Source organism: Aythya ferina (assembly GCF_964211825.1).
Source record: "Aythya ferina genome assembly, chromosome: 20".
Classification (NCBI taxonomy): Eukaryota; Metazoa; Chordata; class Aves; order Anseriformes; family Anatidae; genus Aythya; species Aythya ferina.
Window position 1 is genome coordinate 10,831,480 of NC_140318.1, and position 22,567 is coordinate 10,854,046.

General features: G+C 45.2%; 1 protein-coding gene and 1 long non-coding RNA gene across 12 annotated transcripts in view; one reads left to right on the forward strand and one right to left on the reverse strand.

Annotated features, from left to right (window-relative positions):
• Positions 1 to 22,567, forward strand: part of ZNF618 (zinc finger protein 618) — a 179,578-nt gene that overhangs the window by 141,183 nt on the left and 15,828 nt on the right. For 7 of the 11 annotated variants that reach the window (XM_084494471.1, XM_084494465.1, XM_084494474.1 and 4 more), the window contains 3 exons: positions 2,884 to 3,072; positions 6,915 to 6,998; positions 8,087 to 8,143. In XM_084494471.1, coding sequence (XP_084350597.1) covers positions 2,884 to 3,072; positions 6,915 to 6,998; positions 8,087 to 8,143 — 330 coding nt within the window. The remainder of the gene's footprint in view (positions 1 to 2,883; positions 3,073 to 6,914; positions 6,999 to 8,086; positions 8,144 to 22,567) is intronic. The other 4 variants (XM_084494468.1, XM_084494467.1, XM_084494469.1 and 1 more) reach the window with 3 other exon arrangements.
• Positions 5,126 to 22,565, reverse strand: LOC311421971. The gene is made up of 4 exons (XR_014685119.1): positions 21,777 to 22,565; positions 20,583 to 20,811; positions 14,206 to 14,356; positions 5,126 to 5,710 (listed from the first exon to the last, which is right to left on the reverse strand). It is a non-coding gene; the product is annotated as an uncharacterized lncRNA (long non-coding RNA).

Consider the following 22,567-nt stretch of genomic DNA (forward strand, 5'->3'; position numbering starts at 1 on the left):
CAAAATGTGTCTGAAGAAATGTGATACGCAAATTATTAGCCAGAACTTTCACCTGGAATAAGTTAAATTACTCAGATAATCTGATAACCTTCTCTGTTGTGGTAAGGAAGAACAGAGAGTTAATGTCTTCCTGATCCTTCTTGGGAGTGTTTGTATACCCAAAGCACCTCAGTTGTTTTAGCCACGGCATTGCCCTGAGAACACTTCCACAACCATTGTGACCGTGCACTGCAACTACCAGGCTCTTTTTTCTGCTGCCAGGGAGGAGTCCCCTATCTTTTTATTATCACCTGCATTGTCTGTCTTCTTTAGCACACCATGTGCACTTCTGTGCCATTTTGTGTGGATATAGCATGGTGTACTCAGTTTAGTTTAACAGCTGATTGGAGATCATCCAGTGAATCTTAATCTCCATGTTACTTCTTTTTCTAGTAGGTGTTGGATCATTTAAAAACTTTTTAATGAAGTTTGGGGTGTTACTCAAGGTCACTGATTAAAAAAGGGGGGGAATAAAGAAGTGATGCTTCTCTAAGTTTGACATGGTGGGGATGCACCGACAGTTGAAACTTCTCTACTGCCCTCCCTTTTCCAACGTGTCAGCCTCAACTGGGGCATATCTCAGATATTTTCTGAGACATTTTAAAAATAATATTCTGTAGCAGCAGTTATGAGATCAACTATATACAATGCTGTCTCTGGTCTTGCTGTCTACCTGCAGATTTTGAGGCAGGGTTTTTTTTGTAGCCATTCAGCAATTCAATATTTTAATTTCTGCAAATATCTTGAACTTGGCATTTTCATCAACCTGAGGCAGTGAGTTCCACAATGAAGACTTCTTATCAAGAGCAGAACAGAAGAGCTACATGATTGTCTCTACATATGTTGCTTAGTTTTCAGAGGGAATTTGTCATCTGGTGAGCTAAATTCTAAAACATGTTTTCAGTGAGTTGCTAGCATCCTCAAGACTGCTAGTATTAATATTCTTTTGTCTGTCTTGCCTTGCTGGCACAAACTCTGTCTCTGCCTAGAGTCAGATGGAGCAGCCTTCTCTCTGGAGCCCAAATTTGAACTGTACAACTGGAGAGGGAGAGGACTAAAGCCAGGTCTCCTGCTACATCACAGGTTTGAGACCAAATGTCAGCCTGTTTATCCCTGATACAAGCCATGACATCATATTTGTTTAAGTTGGGAGGAAAAAGAAGTCATCTTGGAGGTCTTCATAGCATTCAGACTTCTTCCTTCAGATCTCACAGAGGGAGCAGGGTTATGCAATGACCCACTGTTTCTGACATTGAATAGTTGGCTAATTGCTTCATCATTTGGTATAGATGGGGAAATAAAGCAACAGTTGGCAGGAACAGGAATAGTTGGAAATTAAATGACACATAAGAAGGAAATTGTCATATCTGACTACATATGTGCTGGCACTTTGGCAGCAACTGGAGGAGAATTATCCATGGAGATGAAATGGAGTCTAGGAAGCAAAAGCAAGCCTTCTGCCTATTCAGCTGGCCACAGACCAAGCAGAGAAGTATCTTGACCTTAACTATGAGAGAACCTAGTGTAGACTCTCCTGCATAAGTACACTATGACATTTACAGGAAATGTCATCTTGGATCTCTGTAACAGATCAAATGAAACAAAAAAAAATGTTTCCTTTGAGTATCTGTTTGCAGGTTGCTTTGAAAGTACTCATCATCACTCTGCCATGCTGCTGACCTCTGGCAGGAAAAGATGAGAGCAATTCTATAATGTCTCATGGGATTTTGGAAATGAGCATCCAGTCCCAGCCTTGGACTTTTTTCCTTGTCTGCTTCAGAGACAGGCTGTTGTGCTGCTGTGGCAGTCCATGACTGAGAACTGCTCAATGTGGTTAAGTGTTTCTGAGTTACACTATACAGGATTAGCAGGTTACTGGTGCTACCTTCCAGTTGTAGGCATCTTGAAATATCACCCAAGTACAGGAATTGCTGCTAATGTTTGTGGGTAATGTGAACCCTGTTTGTTAGTGATTATTGGCAGTTGGTTGGAGTGGGTCTTGACTTCAGGAGCCACATCCAGATTTCCGTGGAAGAAGTCACTGCGGAATGAAGGGGGGTTTTAGATTGTTTCTCTGTTTCTGTATTTATTTTTTTTTAATCAATGAGGCCTAGACAAAGGGCTGTCCTCTCAAGAGTTTTTCATATTACTTTTGGCATTGAAAATTCCTGGTGATCCTCACTGTGCATTGCAGAGACCAAAATGTAAGTCACGTGTATTCAAAGAGCATACCCCAGTAATATTCAGAACTTTTCCATGTGCCACCAGCATTTGTGTGGAGATGGGGACCAAAAAGTCTTTCCTGACGTGCAGGATGAGAACTCTGCTTCATAATTCCTTTCCATTACAAACAGACAGCGCCATTTGCTTTATATAGTTAAACAGACAAGGAACGTAGCCAGGGTTCTCTAGGACACGTGTGAGGCTCAAGGAACAAAGGTGTATACCTCTCCCCATGTAGAGCTCTGACTAGCACATTAGAAATCTTTTCTCACAGTTCAGCCTCTTCCTGACACAGGAGCACAAAGTTGCAGGTACATCCAACCAGGCTATGGCAATAAAATAGGAATCCTAGGTGGATGGGGTGATTCCTACTGCAGTAGGAATGGGTTGGTCATGTGGCAGTTAAAGGTGTGGAAGGGAAGTAATAAGCTTCAAGAATCTATCCCCTTGGGTGAGTGGGGAAAACAATTTTGTTACTTGGGATCAGTGGATCCACATTTGCTGTAGGTCCCCATGCAAGGGATTCGTGAGCATGGCTGTTAGAAAGCAACCCTCCCAGAAGGCACACGGTCTGGGAGCTGACTGACTGTCCAGGCACTAGTTCTGAGTGTTCATATCCAGAGTTCTCTCGATCTCCACTCTTCGTGGCAGTGAAGACACAGGGGAGCCAATCCAGCAAAAAAACACCGTCTTCAATAAACCGATGTTCTACCCTCCTGCACCGCACCCCCTCCGGTGTCCCACCGGCATCCCCATCCCAGATGTTCCGCGCTCCAAATTCTGGATCCCCAGGAAGCAAGGCCATCACAGGTACCAATTGCCTTTCTACCATCAACTTTCTTATCTGCTTAGTGTCCAGTCCTGCCCTGGGTTGGGTTTTGACCCTTCCTGGACTCGGTCTGCTCCATCCATGACTGTCCCAGAAAAGCTTCTCCCAGAAGCAGTTGAGGGGATTAGATCCTTTGGCACAATATAAATAAAAATTCAGATCAGCAGTAGGTCTTCATAACCCAATGACAAGTTTTTGTTTTTTAAAGCATCGTGGTAACCACAAGGTACAAAAGACCCTGTTTCAAATCCTGGTGTCACAAACTGAGGAGAGCTTTCTGAGAAGGATTGGCTTTAGTAGTTTGTCAGGTATGGAGATTTTTGTTTGTTTTTCAGCTTTATTTGGTTTTTAGTTTTCACTTCTCTCAAGCAGGTGTCTTCAGGGTTAAGCCTGGGCCTGGGCAAATGAAATGGAGTACAGGTGTTTTTGCAGTGCTCCACTTCCCACAGGAACCACTGGGAGATAATATGGGCTCCAGCAGCAGAATTAATGGGACAGAACAGAGGTGTCAGAAAACTCAAATTAATGCGGATCTTCCCTTTGTTCCCTCCCTCCAAACAAGTTCAAATTAAAAAAAATAATAATCAATTAATAAAGAGGATGTGAGACATAGTATTCACATATCCAGAGAGCAGGGAAGAGCTCTTTTAAATCTGTGGGATTGGTAGATACATATTGCACAGAATCACAGAATTGTCTAGGTTGGAAGAGACCTGAAGATCAAGTCCAACCTCTGACCTAACACTAACAAGTCCTCCACTGAACCATATCGCTAAGTTCAACATCTAAACATCTTTTAAAGACCTCCAGGGATGGTGACTCCACCACTTCCTGGGCAGCCCATTCCAATGCCTCACAACCCTCTCAGTAAAGAAGTTCTTCCTAATACCCAACCTAAAACACTCCTGATGCAACTTTAGCCCGTTCCCATTTGTCCTGTCACCAGGCACATGGGAGAACAGACCAACCCCCACCTCACTACAGCCTCATTTAATGTACTTATAGAGAGCAATAAGGTCGCCCCTGAGCCTCCTTTTCTCCAGGCTGAACAATCCCAGCTCCCTCAGCCACTCCTTGTAAGACTTGTAATATCAGTCCATATTCCATATCAGTACAGGAGAAGGGCAGGTTAATCAGCTGTGTAAACACCCCTGAATAGTCTGGCATGGGCAGATCCTGAGAAGCAGAGGTGGGAGAAGCCACAGGATGCTGAACAAAGGTGCTTTTTGTTAGAAGACACATGTCCGCATCTGCCAGATGTTGCAGTGTGACCTGTCTTCTTATATCTTGTGGATCCTGAAATTCCATATTGTTATTGCACATCCTAAATACTAATATGATTTTATTACTGAGTTGAGGTCTATCCAGTTTAACCAATTTAGGTGTTCAAGCTGAGCAACCTTTTTCATTACTTATGTAAGCTAGTGACAACTTCTTCCAGTCCCGTGTCTCTTTCAAAAGCAGAAAGAGCCTAACTGGGAGTCTTCCAGAGTCCATATTCATCTGAGCAATAACAGGGAGATAAGTTTTATACAGGGACACTACTTTAACCAAAAAGAATATTAATGCATTGGATAGGAAGTCTTCCTGTATGTAGGAAGGAATTTCATGATGCTTGAGCCTGGTAGATTGGTCTTCAAGAAAGAATATTTTGTCTGGGTATACTAGCATATCTATCTGGTGGCATGTTTTCCATGGTGTCTTTCAAGGCAGCTTCTTGTACAAACACAATCTGAGTGGCATTTGAATTTCTGGCACAACTGCATTGACCGTAACACCTATCAGGAAGACAGTCTCCAGAAGGGATGCCTTCCGAGTATTGCAGTTAGAAGTGTTTCATGTGGGCAAGGATGGTGGAATACCACTCCACTGGCAGTATTTGGATTTCATAGCCACTTAGTGGATTGGCAATTAGTTTTCTTACAACAGAGAATTTTGCTTCACATGCAAAAGTTTCAGGTACAAGGAGGAGAGAGACAACTTGTGTCAGCTGCCATCTCTACTGTGGGAAGGACAGAGTAAGTCCATGGAGACTCATTAAAACATTTTTTTCTTATAGCCAGACATGGCAAAATAAAAAGGATTGGGGATAAGGACAAAACCACCATGCAATTTTTTTCCAAACAATTTTGGAAACCTCCAACTCACTTTCACTTGTGACATAAGCCAGGATTTGAACCTGGGTCTCTTTGGGGGTAGGTTGGCCAAATCCATTTTGTCATGGTTTTATTTTTCCATTATGCCATCTGATTTGCTGGTTACTTAAGGTCACTTGTTCCTGTTATATACTTGTTGAAGGGGATAGACTAGATAATGTATCTAGCTCTTTTTCAGCTGTTTTATGTAGTTATGTTTAACTGATTTGATTACCAAGTTGTCCTATTCTGCATATGAGAAAGAATCAGGAATGTAGTAGAGAGTTTGAGGAACCTGCTCAGCACTGGAAGGGTCCACTAAGGATTGTCTGGGCCAAAATTTGTGGTCTGGGAGCTTCATGCTCTTCAGGTCTTTCGGAGCCACATCAGACATACAGCCCATGTGTCTGAGTCATGAGGGGGCCATGAAGTGGCTGGGGCATCCACACAAAAGTCAGGACAGCAATGCCGACTGCTCCTCTGTCTGCAGAAACACAAAATGAAACAATTATCTGAAATCAATTTGCAGCAGTCCCTATCATTCCCGAATTAAATCTTTCTTTTCCCAGACACCCTCCCTATACAATTTGTATGCTGCTCGACCCAGCAGGGCTGTGCTAGGCCACATTCAGGTGAACCATTGGGTGACACTGGACTTCATGAATGAGTCCACATATGGCAAGAGTCTGTGCAGTACAGACCCTACACAGTAGTTTGGCAAGCTCGCCTTTCATTTTACTGATCTCTAATTGACCCTTTGAGTCACTACAGCAAATATACTCGCCCATATATTGCAAACCCAGTTGAAGCGAGGTAAGACCTGACACTCCTTGTACTGTTGAACTTCGGCTAAGGAACACTGGCCTGAGAAGGATGGGTGGCTCCTCAGATATGCTGTACGGTGACATTTTAGAACACTTCAGCTATTGCCAGGGTCACACAGCCACCTCTGCACATTGAAGGAGTAGTCCTTCCCCTACAGTTACTGGGAAGTGGTTCTGCTCCAGTGCTGAACTGTGCCAGCCACATGGTGCAGAGGAGCAGGGCCTGCCTGCATGGCGTTGGGTACGGGTAAGGTGAGCTCGCTGTTGGGAAGCACTGGAGGGCAGGGGATCCACCACAGCTTTTCCAGACATCATGGGCAGACTCTGAGACAGCCCTTCAGTCCTCCACTTGAACATTTCAAGGAGGATGTTTAGGGAAGGAACGAGGATGACTGTGAAGCATGGGGAGAGGTGATGTAGGTGTAGAGTGTCATTAGGTGACACTCTAAATGTCATAGTGAGGACATGAGTTCAATCTGCAGTCCTAGTCACCTGTGCCAGAAGCTTTGAGGTCTGCATATTGCCTTAAGGGAGAGTAAAATACAAGTGTTTTGTTTTGGCTTAGTTTTGGAGGGGAGAAAGGCATGACCCTTCTGGTTCAGTCAGGGCTGGTACTCATAGGCACTGTAGGAGCTACTGCAGACCACCTCAGACAGAAGGCAATAACAACAAAAAAAACCCTACTTGTTATCTTTTCAATTAATCTGTCCTATTGTCCTCCAAAGCAAGGTATTTTTGGCCACTTTTTGGCTGTATTCAGGGTATGTGATTACATGGCACAGGGAGCATGTCGTCTGCCTCCTTTTGTTATAGTCCCTTGTCCAGTATTGACCAGTCACCATCCCTGCTTTGTTCTCCACCCAGCAGAAAGTGCTTTCAGCAGGAGAGCAGAAGGCAAAGCGCAAAACAACTTTGAAGAAACAAACAGCAATTCTCAGAACTCCAGCGGTAAGTGTGTTCACTCCCTCCTGCTGTACTTTACCACGATCCTCTCCAGGGCAGTATTCAGCTGTGATTGGTGATTATATATCTGGGGAAACTACTTTAAGCTTGCAAACAGAGAGTCTTCCTGGGGTGTTGTCCTCTTGTCAATCCTCCCCAGGTTCCTGCCACTCCAGAGCCTGTACAAATAATGCTCTGAGGATTCTGTTCCTAAGTCCTGGTGCTTTACCATAATTTTTTTCAGTGGGGAACAAAGATGTAGAGAAGGGGGAATATGGATGGACATAAAGCAGTACTCATTCTTTGTCTGTGTGTCAGTGAAGGATTTGTGAAGCAAAACCATTTGGAATATGTAAGAGAACTCTGGGGACCATAAATAGTACGGCAGTGTGCATATTACTGTGATGCTCGCTGTGGCAATATATTTACAAATCACTGTAACTGAAGGCCAGCTGTTTGTGAATTTGCTATATGGAGGTCACAATATTTGAGATGTGTAGATGTGAGACCAGAATTTACCACACTTCTGGAGTCTCTTGAGTTTTAAGTCCAAGTGGTAGTAACTAAATATAACCACTTGCCTCGACAATCTCCTAGACAACACCATTTATACAGTCATCTTTATAACATTTCCATCGTGCTTATCTATCCCCCTGCCTTCAAGTGGGACACTGCTATTCTCTTACACTCCCTAATTGAAGCTTGACAGACAAACCATATGTATTGTAATTTCAGCGATAATTGTAATTTCAGAGATAAATAATATGCCAGTAGAAAAGGCTGGCCTCCCTCCATTCCCATTCAAGAGTACCAAAACACATGGTGTTCACAATGCTGCTAGCTGGAATGGACAGGTAAGGAAAGGGATTTCTCCCTGCAGCAGGTTGCATAGTGTCTGCCTTGGGGGTTTGTCTGTCTCTGAAGCAATTGAGGGGCCTGTACAAGTGTGTTAAAAGGGAATGGAGTGGTGATGGAAAACCCACATGCGGTAGCAGAGTGGGTGATAGTGAATGGGGAAAATTGTTACTGAAATGCTGTGTGTTTTGTTTTGGGGAACAATCCTGTACTAATCCAAGCATTCACCACAATTACAGCTGTTCATTCGGGGACAGAAAAACCTAAAGAAAAGAGATGTAAGCAGAACCCATCAGGTGAGCTTGTCTCTGTGTTTCAGGCCTTTATACTCTCTAGTCCTGTTCCAGTTGGGTAGCAGCAGTCAGGAGTGCTTAGGGGCTAGACAAGTCTGTCTTCAGTCAGCCAAACCAGGCTGTTAGACGTGACAGAAGACAGATGCAGTTCACTGACTGCCAAGAGTTGTTAGCCTGACTTGCTGCTCTGAAAGTGGCCACTTGCCTCTCAGCAGGCCTGCTCCCCATGTCTTGTCTGCTGTGGGTAGTATGAGTGCTTTGTCTGAAGGATTTGAAAGCCTGCATGTCTTAAAAACAATATACCATTTGGGCTCCTAACTCCTCTGGGGCCCTTTGAAAACAGCAACCTTAGATTGTTTCTTTTTTTTTTCCTGTCAAACCCTGTAGAGTCTATGTCACCATGGACGAAGGACAGAATTATCTCCCTTCATATCAAATAGCTTATCCCTAAAGCCAAGAATGCTGCATTGTAAAACCTTCTGGCTGCAAACATGCTCATGATAAATGTTTCAGAAGTGGAAAAGAACCCGTAGCATGGAAAAGGTTCCAGGAACCGCTGACAAGAAGCACACAGAAAAATAGAGTGGCTGTATTGAGTAGTCTAAGAATTTAGTTCTGTCTGAACTGCTGTTAAATACTAACCCATTGTTGCTATGACACATTTCACAGACTCTCCCTACCATCTCCTTGTACCAACTCACATCACAATCATCCTTCTGAATCTGTTTTCTCCAACATTTGAAGCACACGAGTAACAGCTCGCAGTAAAAAAAAAAAAAAAGAAATTTTTACAAACTGAGTAGTGAGTTCAATACAATTTGTTCATCTTCTGTCATTGTTAGAAGAGTTTCTGCCTGCACCACAGCTATAGTCAGTTAATTTCCGTGGCTTAGTCTAGGGCCTGACAGACTGCAGGGGAGTTACAAAGTGCTCACCAAAACTGTTGTTTGAGCCAGGAAACCTGAGGAACTCTAGTGAGCTGCTCAGGACTGGTTTGAAGGGCGTTAGTCTGTGGTTGGAAATGCTTCTTTTCTTCGTTAGGCAGCTGACACACTTTTCAAAGCCAGACTGGTGCATGGGGATACATAAACTTCTTCCCTTTTCTCCTTTGAGTCCATCTTTGTGCTACTTCTTTATTGTCCCATTCGGTGCTCTTTTCCAGCTCTCCCACCGAGCCATCACCTCTTTTAGTTCTTCATGTTTCTCAGTAGTCTGAATGTTCTAACAGATAGCAGCCTAAGTGGCCATCAGTATGTCCCACTGTGAACGACACTGGTGATGAGAGAGGCCATAGGAAGCTCTGTGAGCATCTGTGTGCTTGGATGTCAAGGCAGAGCTCTCTGTAACTTCATTTTTGAAGAGCTGCCGTGTGGCTGTGTTGTAATATATGGGACAAACTCTGTGTGGCTCAGTGTTCACACGTGTGATGTGAACTATCAGAGTAACTGGCATTGTCAGCTTGTCTTCTCTTGTGCTCAGGCAGCAGAATTCATGCAGGCAGGGAAGCAGCTGGTGGTAATGTGCTGAGAATGACAGGACGGACACTGCCCTCCACTCCTGTCTGCTGCTCATCACCAAACTCTGCTGCTGTAAAGAACAATCCCCAGGTTTGGGGGGTAAATCCAGGACCTAGTTGAGTAGCCTGAGAGCTGCATGGTTTGGCCTCGTGAAATGCTTGATTCCCTGTAACATTTGCTTGTGGAGTATGTGAGTTTTGTGTCACAGGCTCAGCAGTGGTGATAAAGAAGGTGACAGCATCTTTTTGGGCCACCCAGCTGGGTGCGTTATACTCCATGTCACCTTGCAAACTTGCAGTGCCACATGTCCAAAGGAAAAAGACAATGAGGGGGAGGACAAGCAGAGCAAGGTCAGCAGCTAAAGCCACCTAAAGTAGATGTGGAAGCAGTACTGTAGGGAGACCTAAGTGGGAGTAAGACAACTAGAATGGAAAATCAACATGTCTCATCCCTGCACACAACCCCATTCCTTGTCATAGTGAATTTAAGTAACCAGTATCCTTATCTGAGAAATCTGTCATCTCACTGCCCATAGAACAGCAACAGGACCTGTTCTGCTTGGCAAAGCACTGCTTCCTGGCTGTATTTGAATCTGTCTACTCGCAGGTCATTTTTCCAGCAGGGCACGATACAGGCACAGAGTGGATAGAGAAGGCACCTTTTTGCTGCTGCCCACTTCCTGAAAGGGAGAGTGTCCTTTGTGTTAGTGGGAAAGAGGCTCAACAGCCTCTTGCTTTTTGATAAAAGCTGGAAGTTTCACAGTGCTTTGAAATTATTCTCTGCTAAAGTATGTAGATGGCTTCCTAGTGCTGTCTCTGGAGCACAGGCAGCCTTGCGGATGTCCCTGGTCACATGAAGCTTGTGTTTATTCGCTGCTGAACTAAGCAAGGTCCAGAAAACAATGGCATGACCTGATTGTGAAAGATGGAGTTGGCTTGTTGCAATGCTGTTAATCATCTAAAGTGTAAAGGTGCTTTAAAGAAAACACTTGGTGATGGTCATTTTGCTGAGTTTTGACATGTGTAGGATTTTTCTGTACTAAATTCTCAAAAGGCCAAAAAGTATTTGAAGGCCAGTTTGAGAAATATTCTTCATGGAAAAGGTATTGATTATCAGCCTGAGCAAGGTAAAAAAAAAAAAAAAAGCCCTAGAAAAGGGCAAGCCTGTGTTGTGTTCAATGGGGAAGGCTTGTTGCTTTTTTTCTCCCCTCTTCCACCATGCACACCCACAGCAGGCAAAGCAAAGTTGGCTGGTCCAGCAGCGACACAGTGTGTAACCAACAGTGTGTACTTTCCAAACTTCTGGATCTCTGTTTTCTTGCTTCTTACCTGACTTCAGAAAGCCTCAGGGACGGATGAATGAAACTACAAAACCTTGAGGTGAAATTAAAAAAAATAGACAAAAAGGAAAAACTAAAGTTCTTTAGTTCAGATATCTTAAAATACTACCATTAAAAGAAAAACAAACAAACAAACAAACAAACAAAAAAGAAAAATGACATTATTCACTGATGTCTAAACTTGGTAGACATTATTAATGCAAAAGATTCAACGTTTAAAATTACGTAGGGAATTGGGAAGTATTTTAACTTCAAGGTTGATTTAAGCTGTATAAATATGTCTCAGTTTCATCTACTGCATCAGGTAACTATTACTTTTAGAAATTCTAGTGAAATGTTAGTATTTACAGTTTTTAAAATGTCAGTGCTCTTAATTCATGTTTACACAAGATAGCTTTTATTTCCAGCAGCATTGCAGTGTTTATTTCAGACTGGGTAGAGGGACAAGGAAAATGTCTTTTTTGTTTTTTTTGAATCAGTTCATGCCATGTTGAGGCAAGATTAAGACAAGAAAAAATATATGATTTCCTCCTTTAGATTTATAAGTAAAAAATAAATAAATTTGAAAAGAATGAGAAGTGAGAAATATAAAAGTTGTAGGACCAAATTTTAAATGTATGCTTATTAGAATTTTCTGAAATGACAGATTAGCTAGTCTGTCATTTCCAGATCTTACATGCTGTATTTCTTTTTAGTGGCAGTTGAAAACGTTTTTCAGTACTGCACTTTTACTTTTGCACCTATGCAGCACACTTATGATAGTTCTGTTCAACTAATACAAATGCCTTGTCAGATGCTGTGTATATACATTAGGTAACAATGTATCTATACACCTAGTAGCAGCATGGCGCTATTTCAAGTGGAAGGATAATTATAAATGTCTCATTCACTACTTGACATATAAAAATAAGGTTTTTAGCTTATGTTAAAAAAGGTAATCAAATAGAAATAGATAGTGTGATTGAGAGGTAGTGTGTTTTTCCTGCGTAGCAACAGAGCACCTAACCTTCGGTTGTTTAGAAATGGCAAAAAGGCATAATGCAAATGAATTTTAAACTCTTGATATAAATCTCTTCCAAAGCTTTCTTTGGTGCTGACAGGAGCAGACATGATGTCTGCTTGAGTCCCCTGTGCAACTTCCAATTGCAGTAAGAGGAGTCCCGTTCCCAGTCTTGCCCCTGCCATGCCCAGTCCCGTAGTATAGCAGAACGGAGACACCCAGCAGTGGCTGTGGCCAGACTTCTGGGATGGAGCAAGTTACATCATTATGATGAGACTGTTGTCAGCGTCACTGTGTGTTCATGAGACTTAAGCAGATGTATGATCTCACTACAGAGTAAGGATGTTCAGGTCCTCAAACTGCCAGCTAGTCCAAAAAAATCTCTTTTGCACTGAAAGTGCAAGTGGTTGTGGTGCACACAGAGAAGGAGTAAACTACCTGTGTTAGAAACACTGGGGCCTTCCTTCTCTGCTGTTGGACATATATCGTCTTCTCTTTCTTTGTAGTCCAGAGTTCATACAGCCTGTCTAGTTGGATTTCCTCTGGGAAGACTTGTGGCTTTTAGGCTCATTTTTGGTGGGTGAGTGCAGTGTTAATGCTCAGGGCATAGTAATTCTTGATAGTTAATTATAGTCTTGTGTTCGTGCAACCAACCCCTACACCTCTGCCTCCTGAGATGCACCTGACTGTCTTACAGGTTATGTTAGCTGGACCAAAGCTCAAAATACAAATCCCATGCAAAAGTGCACTGACTCATCTTTTGGTAAATCTCTTTCTCACCTAGTGGTTGGTTTGTGAATGGTAAGAGCCTGATACTCCTACCTTTCTGCAGAGTTGGAAGGGCACTGTTGCCTGCTAATGCTTGAGTCTGAGGAGTGAGGAAATCAGGAACTTGTCATTATGTGAGTTTCCACATTGTCATAACTGACCTGTGCAGAGCACAGGTAATTCTGACTACAGGGCAATTAAATTGCACATGCATGGAGTTGCATTTTTTCAAAGCAGATGAAAAATTATGTGCCCAGGTGAAAGATTGCCAACAAAGTGCAGTTCTCACCACTAACAGAAGAGCAGCAAATGTAGAAGCCTCTGTCAGGAAGAGTCACTTTGCTCCGTCGCTTATATATGAGTGCCTGTGTCCACTGGCCATTTGCATGGAATTGAGTTTTCTTGGAATTCACTGTTTATTTCTGGTGCTGCATTCATTTATGCTGCTCTGAACTTGTCTTGTTGAACAGGTAGACAGGAAGAAAGATACCTGGGTTAAAATAACCACTCAGCAGCACGTCTCTGTGGGTGAAATCCCACCAACTGCTCAGTGATACAAGCTCCGGATTGCAGTCTTCAAGGACAGATATAGTGCTTGGGCTGGACAGGTCACTAAAGAAAGGTCCACTGATAGATGAATGTATGGACAGAAAAAGGTGAACTTGTGTTTTGGTATTGCCTGAAGAGTCTGTGGTGTGAAGGATTAGCAAATCCTCCAGAGCAAGCCAGATTATCATGGATCAATCTAACTGTTGACACTTAGGTTAATTTTACTCATTGTAGTTGGCTTTAGCTGGAATTGACTATGCTGAGGCAGGGGCATTACAGTGCATGGATAATAAAGTGGACTGTAATATAAATATCAGAAAAAATCCCAAGTCTTTCTTCACTTAAAATAACATAGTAGCAATGCTTACTGTGTGGCCTGAATTCACATTTCAAACTGACAACATTATTTATATACAGGAGGTCAAGAATAAAAGTGAGACTGCATTAAGCCTTATGGGTGGAAAACAGAAGAGTACGTTGAGAACATGTTGGGGTGTATTAAATGGTGTATGCCTCTGCTGTGTGCCTCTTCCAGGTTCACTTCTGGGTGGGGGGTAAAATGTTGGTTTTTGGCCCTCAAAAGCTTACGCACTCTGGGGTGCTGAGAAAGCCCTCTAAACCCTGAGGCTGTGGGACCTTCCAATGAGCATCCATGTGTTCACTGTGTAAGCACGCTTCTCAAAGCAGAAGTGGAGAGCATAAATAATGAAAAAGCGGTACCCAGAGTAGCATGCCCTGTTCACCTTCTTGGCAGGACCAGATCAGGAACCTGCTTTAGTGAAGGTCGTCCTCCAGATGCAGACCTCATCAGCTGCAAAAGGCACTCTGAGTAATAGAACTGTGCTAAGCAGTCAGCAGCGGTCTGTATCATGTTAGTGTCTTCCATACATACCCTTTCCATAGCACTGTCTATTCATGTCTTTGCCTAGCATCATCCATGCCTTCGTTGTCATTCCTGACCAGCTGGCTGCCAGCTGAAGCCATCTTCAGCACAGGTCCTCCTCGTAGCGCAGTACTTATCATGAAGCCTCACCGTACTTTGCCTATGGGGTTAAAAAGAGACTCAGTGAAGCTTGCCTTCTAAGCAAACCACTCCAAGTCCATCAGCCCTTATTCACTGATGGATCAGTTCATAACTTTGGACCTGAGACTATTCCATAAATGAACTGGATCGGTGACTGAATAATTAGCACTAGTGGTTTCTTCCCCTCTGCAGGGGTTTGGCACTAAAGGATCTCACCTGGAAACTGCACGATGTCCGAGGTGCTGAGAATCACTGCTTCTGCTCCAGTGCACTGTGGGGTAGATGCAAATAGCCCCTAGCTGACCAAGGGCTCATTTGAGAACCCAGGGTATCCATTTCTTTCAGTCATATCTCAAAGACAGGAAGTCTGCAAGGTGTGTTTGACAGAAGATGTGTATTCTCAGCCAGAAATAACATACACTAGTTAGGAACTGCCTACTTTGGCCTATCATCCAGTGAGGCTGAACCACCCCCTTTTTCCTTCCCAGCTTGACTTTGAGGAGGGTACATGGTGAATCTGGAAATTTGCACCTGGAGCCACAACAAAGGCATTTGTAGAAGGTTTCTTGCCCCCTCAGTTTTTCTTCTCCTGGCCCTCACCACTTGACTATTCCCATTACTGTAGCACAGAGTGTATGTTAAAACCTCTGGACCTTTTGAAATGGGAAGGAAAGATGCAGATGCCCAGCCAGTTGGCAAGACACTGAGAGAAAGTTCACAGCTGGACGTGTTGTAGTTTGTGGTACGTGGAGAGCCCCATCGTGCCACAGTTAAATCTGGAAGTGCGGAGAAAGGATAAGGATCAGTGAGTAGATAGGCAGAGCTGTGTAGCATGCAGCAAAGTCTCTGCCAGTCTCAATATTTAAATCTCTTTCTTTTTTGCAGAAACCGCAAGTCCCCTGATTTCAAACCCTTTCCCGCTTTTACAAAGTAAGTGTGATGGATGTCTGTGGTGCGCATAGGCAGGGACTTCCACCTGCAGCCACACTGGCCTGCCCTCTTAGCATTTTTCATGAGTAAATGATTTTTTATTACGAGTCCAGTTGTCAAGGAATGAAATGCCTCACTTTTGTGGCTCTGGTTTCAGGTTTAAATGCAACAGCAATCCTTCAGGGTGTTTCAGTGCAGTGTGTAGCTGCTAGACCATTCGCACTCACAGCCTTCTGGGAGCAAAGCTTTGTGAAGTATACCAGTAACAGATTTTCTGAGAGACCAAGGCTTGAAGACTAAAAATTAACCCATGTTAAAGTTGCATTTATACAGTGGAAAACTTGTCTTGATTGCTCAGCTCACAAAACGCCTTTCCGGAGACAGTTCCGATTGCCCGGAGAGCACAGCTGAGGAGTGAGAGCCCAGGGCATGGTGCTGAGACAGCAGTGGGTGAAGGAGAGCAGGTATGGATGGGTGGATGCAGGCAGTCTGCCCCGTGTCCCTGATGTTTCCAAGAGGTGGAACTTCTTCCTTTGTCTTACAGTGGGGTTTGTTACTACTTGGCTTGTGTCTGTATTGTAGGGGTGGTGCTGTCTGTGCCAGCCCCGTAATCCCGGACTGATGTCCCTTCGCATGGGACAGCTCTGAGTGCTGCACCCTGAGCATGGCCACGGTGCCAGAGGACACTTGTTCATTCTCCAGTTGCAAATCTGAGAAAAAAATCACAGTTTTATTTAGAACATGACAGTTCATATTGGAAAAGAAATCAAATTAGTGCCAACAAATGTAACAGTCATGATGCACTCAGGGATCACCTTTTTAAAGCATGCTGTGTAGCACTTCTTTTACTGAGATGGGCAGAAATGATGGAAGTTCTGTTTTCAAGAAACTTGCACCTATTTTTGGGTGTGATGGCATTTTCATAGAAACGTAGAATCATTTTGTTTTGAAAAGACCTCCAAGACCATCAAGTCCTACTGTTAACCTAGCAGTTCCACTAGGAGAGTGCTGCTGTCTCAGATTTGTCGTTTCAACAGTTTGTGAGCAAAGTATTCAAAGATGCAGTTACTAAAGCTATAGCCGATGGAAGCACTGCGGGAAAATGCTGAGAACTTTTCCCTGCAGTTCTATATTTGGTTTTCATCAAAATGTGGACAGAGGTGTTGAAATGTAGGTCCTTTTTGTAGAGGAGAGAGTTGCCTGGGGGCCCACTCCCTGCACTGCCCTCAGTTGAGAGCTGGCTGCTGTGTTCTACTTGTGCATGGTCAGATTTAGGCATTTTCTGTTGAATGGCAGGAAACTTTGTGTTAAACGCCTTCAGCTCATGTTCACTCATGGCCACAGACCTCTCTTCTCTGGTTTAGATATGACATGGGCAGTTAACGTGGGAACTGGAGTGCACAAATGCTATTTTTTCTTTCTGTTGGCTTGCTGTCTTGCTCTGGAGCCTTGTTCACTGGATATATATATTTAAAGCACTAATAAATGTGTCTAATAATAGCCCTGGGGAAAGATGTTGGACTTGGTGTTGTATGGTTGGGTTTGATGACATTAGAGGTCTTTTCCAACCTAAATGATTGTATGATTGTAAGTTGTGCAGATGATGACAGTTCTGTGTGGCTTGGGAGCCTTGAGGAGTCTTCAGCAGCTGCTGGCATGTCAGGTTGCTGTGAAGGTGTTTTCAGAGAACACCTGGCCAGCTGCTGAGGACAGCCCAGTAGCATGCCTTGTTCAGAGTGGAGAAGGACCTGTCTTGCAAAGGAGATGGGTCTTCTGGGAAAGTGTGCTTTTGGGCCAAAGGAGCGCTCTGCGCCCAGCATCCAACACCCTGCGCACCACAGACAAGTGTCTCATTTTTGGGAAGAAAAGCTCTTCAGTGCGTGATAGAGAGCCAGACACCATTGCTTGGGGATGCTGCAATGCTGAACCTCCAGTCTGAGCTTGCAAGAGGCCATTAGAAACGCAATGGATGGGTGTTTGTAGTCTGCTGGCACCGCTGTGTTTGTGCTCTGCAGCCCCTTGTCAGCACAGGAAAACTCAGAAATGAGAGTCAGGATCCACTGAGGCTGGCTGCAGAGGAGTCTGTTGTGGGAGCTGTGGGGGAATGGGGCCAGGCAGTGAGGAGGGGGGTGGGAGGTGTTGGTTGGTGGATAGATAGCGGGGGACTGCTGTTGGCGCTGTTCACCCAGCCGCCTGTCAAAGTTGTACACACTCTGTGGCACCACATGGACAGTTCTGGCCCACGCAACATTTGCTATTTCTTGCACAGACTTTTCACTGCCAGATTTAGGCTACAGGCTTGCAGAAAACTTCTGAACACATGGCAACAACACAGAGCCAAAGAGGCAGCAGGGCTGGTGTGGCCATCTGAACTCCACAGTTCATTATTTCATAGCCTTTTTGTAAAGACTCACCCCTTCAGCAACAAAGCTTGGTGCATGCAGCTTGGCTATATGTGAGATGAGGCAGAACACGGAGGACAGGAGATGCACAGAGCCTTGACTCTGTGAGGCTTCCTGCCCGGCAGCATGCCTCATGCAGAGCCACTTCCCTGCTGCTGCACAGGTTCTCCAGCCTTCCCTGCTCCTGCACCGATGGTGCAGGAGCACAAGGAATTGTGGCTGAACATCCAACCACGGGTGAGCTCAAGCTGTATCCCAAGGCCTGCAGAAAAAGCAGCATCTCTGCTGCCCCAGCTTCATGGCTCTGGTGTTTGCTGCGTGGAAAACTTGCTTTCTGCAGGTGGGTTTCTGCAGGATAGCAATAGCAGATTTTGTTTTCTGAGCAGTTTAGTGACGTGTGAGAATGCTGTGCTATGCATTTAGAGGCAAATATTGTGAGTTTTTTTGGTCAGTTGGTTAATGCAAAGTTTTTGCAAGATGCTCATGTGGCAGTTGGCCAGAGTCTGCCACATGAGAAGAGCAGGACCTTGTGCCTAGATCAGTGCCTGGCAAGCAAAGCAAGAGCCGCCCAAACCTGGGATATCAGCCTGTAAAAGGGGAGACTCTGGGGCTCAGCAGGCAGCGTTCAAGAGTCATGAATCAGCAGCCTCCTCCTGAGAGCAAGGAAGGAGCCAGGGCACTGCGTGTCTGTGTGAAATGGGATCCAGCTGCCCTGTTGCCTGAGCGCCTTGGCTGGGGGCTGACAGCTCCTTGCAGTGACGGTCTGTGGGGGATGACAGCTGGTTTTTAGCCCCAGCTATAGCAGCTCATGTCTAGCTTGGGAGACCTGTGAGTGCAGGATCTCTGCATGCCCACTGGGAATCTGACAGGTGCTGCCCACCTGCACAGAGTGGCTGCACACATGCAGGTTCTTATTGAGGGCTTGCTCAGTTCATGTTGCTGGTAAAAGACCCTCAAACACGGGACTGGTGTCATGCTGCTGTGCCACACAGGCAGCAGCGTTGAGAGTTTGGGGTGCAGGGGGGAAAAGCCGGCAGGGAGGTGCTTGACCCCTGTCAAGCCCTCGCTGCCCTCAGCAGTGCTTGCCCTGCTCATAGCCCACCTCCTGCACCAGCCCAGGAGACCTGGGGCTCTGGGAGCTGTGGTTAAAGATGTGAACAGGAGCTCCAACCCACTGAACAAGTGTGCAGCAGGAGACCAGCTGGCACCAGAATGTGCTCAGCAGCTGCCCAGGGGAATGCAACTAGAGGAGCTTGGAGGAAGGAAAGCCCCCTCCTCCCCAGCCCACACCAAGGGGCAACGTGTTGCTCCTGCCATGACTCCTGGCCCCCTCAGCTGTGGAACAGCAAGAGGAATTGGTTCCGGAGAAACAAGTAAGGGTTTGAGATCAGGGAGGTGTCCTGCAGAGTGAGATAGACTGCTTGGGAAGTCCTGCTGCAGGCTGGAGAGCTCTGAGCTGTCTCTCAGCTGACTGTGTAGCTGCTGCTCCAGCTTCATTCGTTCACAAGGCCTGCTTTGGCAGCCCAGAACAATTAAGGCTGCTGGAGGGCACAGGTATTCTTAGGTGGTTGGAGCAGGCAGCACAGATGGGTCACAGCTTTCCTCGTAGCACCACCAACAAAGCTGAGAGGGAAGGAAGAGGTTCATTGATGCAAGCAGTCTGGGCATGGACTGCTCTCATGGGTCCCTTGTTGAGCCCAGACCACCCGATGGAGAACAGATCCCCTCTGCGTGCATTAGACCTCAGTCTGAGCAGGGGGAAGGGAGCTGAAATTCCCCTACAGAAGGGAAAAGCAGAAGTCCCGCAGTGGCATGGAAGGGGCTGTGCTCCTGGGAAGAAGAAAGGGGCACCAGCATCCAGGTGGTGTTCAGAGTGGTTTTAGCAAAATCTCCAGTTCCCTGTACCTTCAAGTTGCAAGCAGAAATAAAAGGGAGAAGGGAATTTACTCCTGTAAGGGCCAGGAAAGTCCTGGGAAGTAAAGTGAGACTTGAGAGAGTAAGGTGAAATTCCATTTTCACGAGCATTCTGCACATCCAGACTTTTGGATAGTTTGATGAATTTAAGTTTTATCTCTAGTTTTAACTTAACTCATTTTCATTCATGGCAAACTGTAGACTTCTGTGAATCTTTGTCTTAAAAGTATTTAGAAACTTTTCAGCATCTTGAGAATGAGAAATTAGTTTTCAAAAGCAGACAGTGGTTTTGGTACTCAAGCTTGGACATTCCTGCAGGAGGTGGTTTTTGTAAATAGGATGAAAATCAACAGGGTTTTTCTAAGAATCACATATGAGAGACCTTTCAGAGTGCACTGAGGACACGGTATGTTGCCATGGCAAAGAGAAGAGCTTGAGATGAAGAACTGGGGTCACTACGTGATGGATGGAGAAGGGAAGAAGCCAGCAGAGACCTGTAGGGAGTGAAGGGGAGCCAGGCAAGGGGAGCGCTAGAAGAAAGATGGCACGGTGATGAAATAGCTGAAAATATAAAAGGAGGTAAATAAAGCAGGTCAGTGAGACGAGATGAGCTGGGAAGGAGTGGTGAGAATATAGTGAAACAGGAGAGGCAAATGAATGTGAGAAATGTGCTGCTTGGAGGCCAGTTTCCTTCCCAGTGAAACATCCTGTAAGTGAGCTTAGGGGAAGCGTTGTGCTAGTGGCTGCTTGGAAACTTGCCTGTAGGGGAATTGCAGAGTTTGTGTGCTTGTTTGGAAGCAGCTAAGTGTCCTTGGACTTCAGCAGTGCTCTGCCACTCCTCTGGCCAAGGTTACCACAGGCAGAGATGGCAGAAGGGAATACATTATCTTTAAAATACATGTGAAGATCTGAAAGTGTCCCAGGGAACCAAGGTTTGAGATCTCTTAATTTCAGACTTGCTGAAGCATCTGAGATGTGCAGCATATTCTGTTCACCCACCTCTGCTGCAGGAAAGGAGGCTCCAGCAAAGCAGTGGGGGAGTGGTAGTCCTGTGAGCTGCCCTGGCTGCACCGCCAGAGCTCTTCTGGCCCCGCCTCCTGCTGCCAGCAACCTTCTGTTAGAGTTGTGACCTCTCTCATGTAGATTAATCATGTGTTAATTGTGGCACTTGAGACATCTCCATCTGAGCAGTCTAGGCTCCGTGAACAGCAGAGACAAATAGGTGCATCTGTAACACAAGTCATCTGACGCTGAAATACACATCTGAGAATGATGGTTTGCACGCGTGTGTGGTTTTCTCTCTGATAAGTACAAAAGGAATCTAAATGGATTAAATTGGACCTCTTACATCATTTTACCGTAACTGACAAGGTGGCTATGGATGGTTTCAACAGAAACAGATAATCCATATTTTAATTTCCCCGGTCCTGAAATGCCTATGTGTGACCCTCAGCTGCCAAATTCCTTGCTTTTCTTCAAAAAACACAGTTCCTTAAGTACAATATTCCCAAACTTCCTCACTGCAGCAAAGCATAGCAATAGACAACACACCAGAGGGCTGTAGGTTCTATGAGAAATGCATGGCAGAGTCTGTAACCTTACACCTTATAAGTATATTGTATTTTCCTTATCAGTTTCCTGTAGCCGTCTGATAAATTCTGTGTTTTGCTACCTAAAATAGACGTCTTATAGCCAAGTCAAGCTTGTACTTTCCAGTATTTTAGCTCTTCTATCCCGGACACCAGTGCTTTTGTTTATGTGCTGTAGATTTCTCTTTGTTGATACAAGAACATATTTTTCCCTTCAGAAGTAGATACAGGTTTCTGGTACACTGTAGCAATAGGCTTTGCTCTGTGTGTGCCAGGTATTTATATGCAAGGTTGTTGATTGGAAAAACACAAGCACTTAGCATTTCTACTGTTCTAAAACAAATTGCCACAGCATAAATGGTGGCTATGTGCTGGTATATCTGGAAGTCTCAAAACAAACTGCAATGTTAAGATATCTCAGCCACTGTAGTTTGATACTACATCTGTCAACTAATGCATCCAGCTAATAGCAGTTTAAACGGAGCAGCTGCAAACATCTGCTACTAGGTTAACTGAGTGAAAAAAATGCATTTTCAGCATACTCGTTAGAACAGAACTAAACGTATCTCTCAGCTCATGAGGGAGCTCTGCACCCAGCTCTTACCTGACTCCAGCTCATCCACATGACTCTGGCAACACGGCTCTCCTGCTCCGCTCTCCGCCGTCTGGCACAGCTCTGATTTCTGTGCTTCTTCCCCTCCACCTCTGCTTACCTCGGCTGCTGACTGCTGCTGAGCCCAGTGGCACTCACCATTCCCCAGTCTTGCTGTGCTTGACAACAGACACAAAAAAAGTCATCCGCATCCCCATGTGGCACTTCTCCATGTCCCAACTTCTGAGCAACAGGATTTTTACAACCCAGTGCTCCTTGCCTTACTCACAAAAGACAGCAGAAACTGGATTTTGACAAAAACGGATGCAAAATGCATTCACCGTGCTTTGAGGCGTAAACAAGAACAAGGATAAGCATAAAACAGCCTGCAGCAGGCATGAGCTAGTGAAGCCCAGTTGGTCTGCAGCCTCTTGAGGCTCTGCGCAGATTCACTGATACCCGACGCATGCACACACGGCAGGTGCTTCGCTTCAGTGCTCTGGCAGCTCCGCTGCCTGGGGCCATGTCGTGGCAGTGAAGCAAAAGCACGCAGAGAAACTCCCGGCCCTGGCCCCCGGAGCAGTTGCCCTGGCCCCGGAGCAGTTGCGTGCCCGGCACTTTCCCCACTCCCAGGCTGAGCCCCGCAGGGCTGGCTCTGTGGACTCACTGTGACGAGCACATGTGGGCTGCGGCGACACGCACCGGGCCCTCGGGCACTGCCCCGCTGCTGCACAGACTGAAGTACGCACATGTGCTGCTTCCCTGCATACTCTGTATAATTCTTCTGAACTGATTTCTCCCAA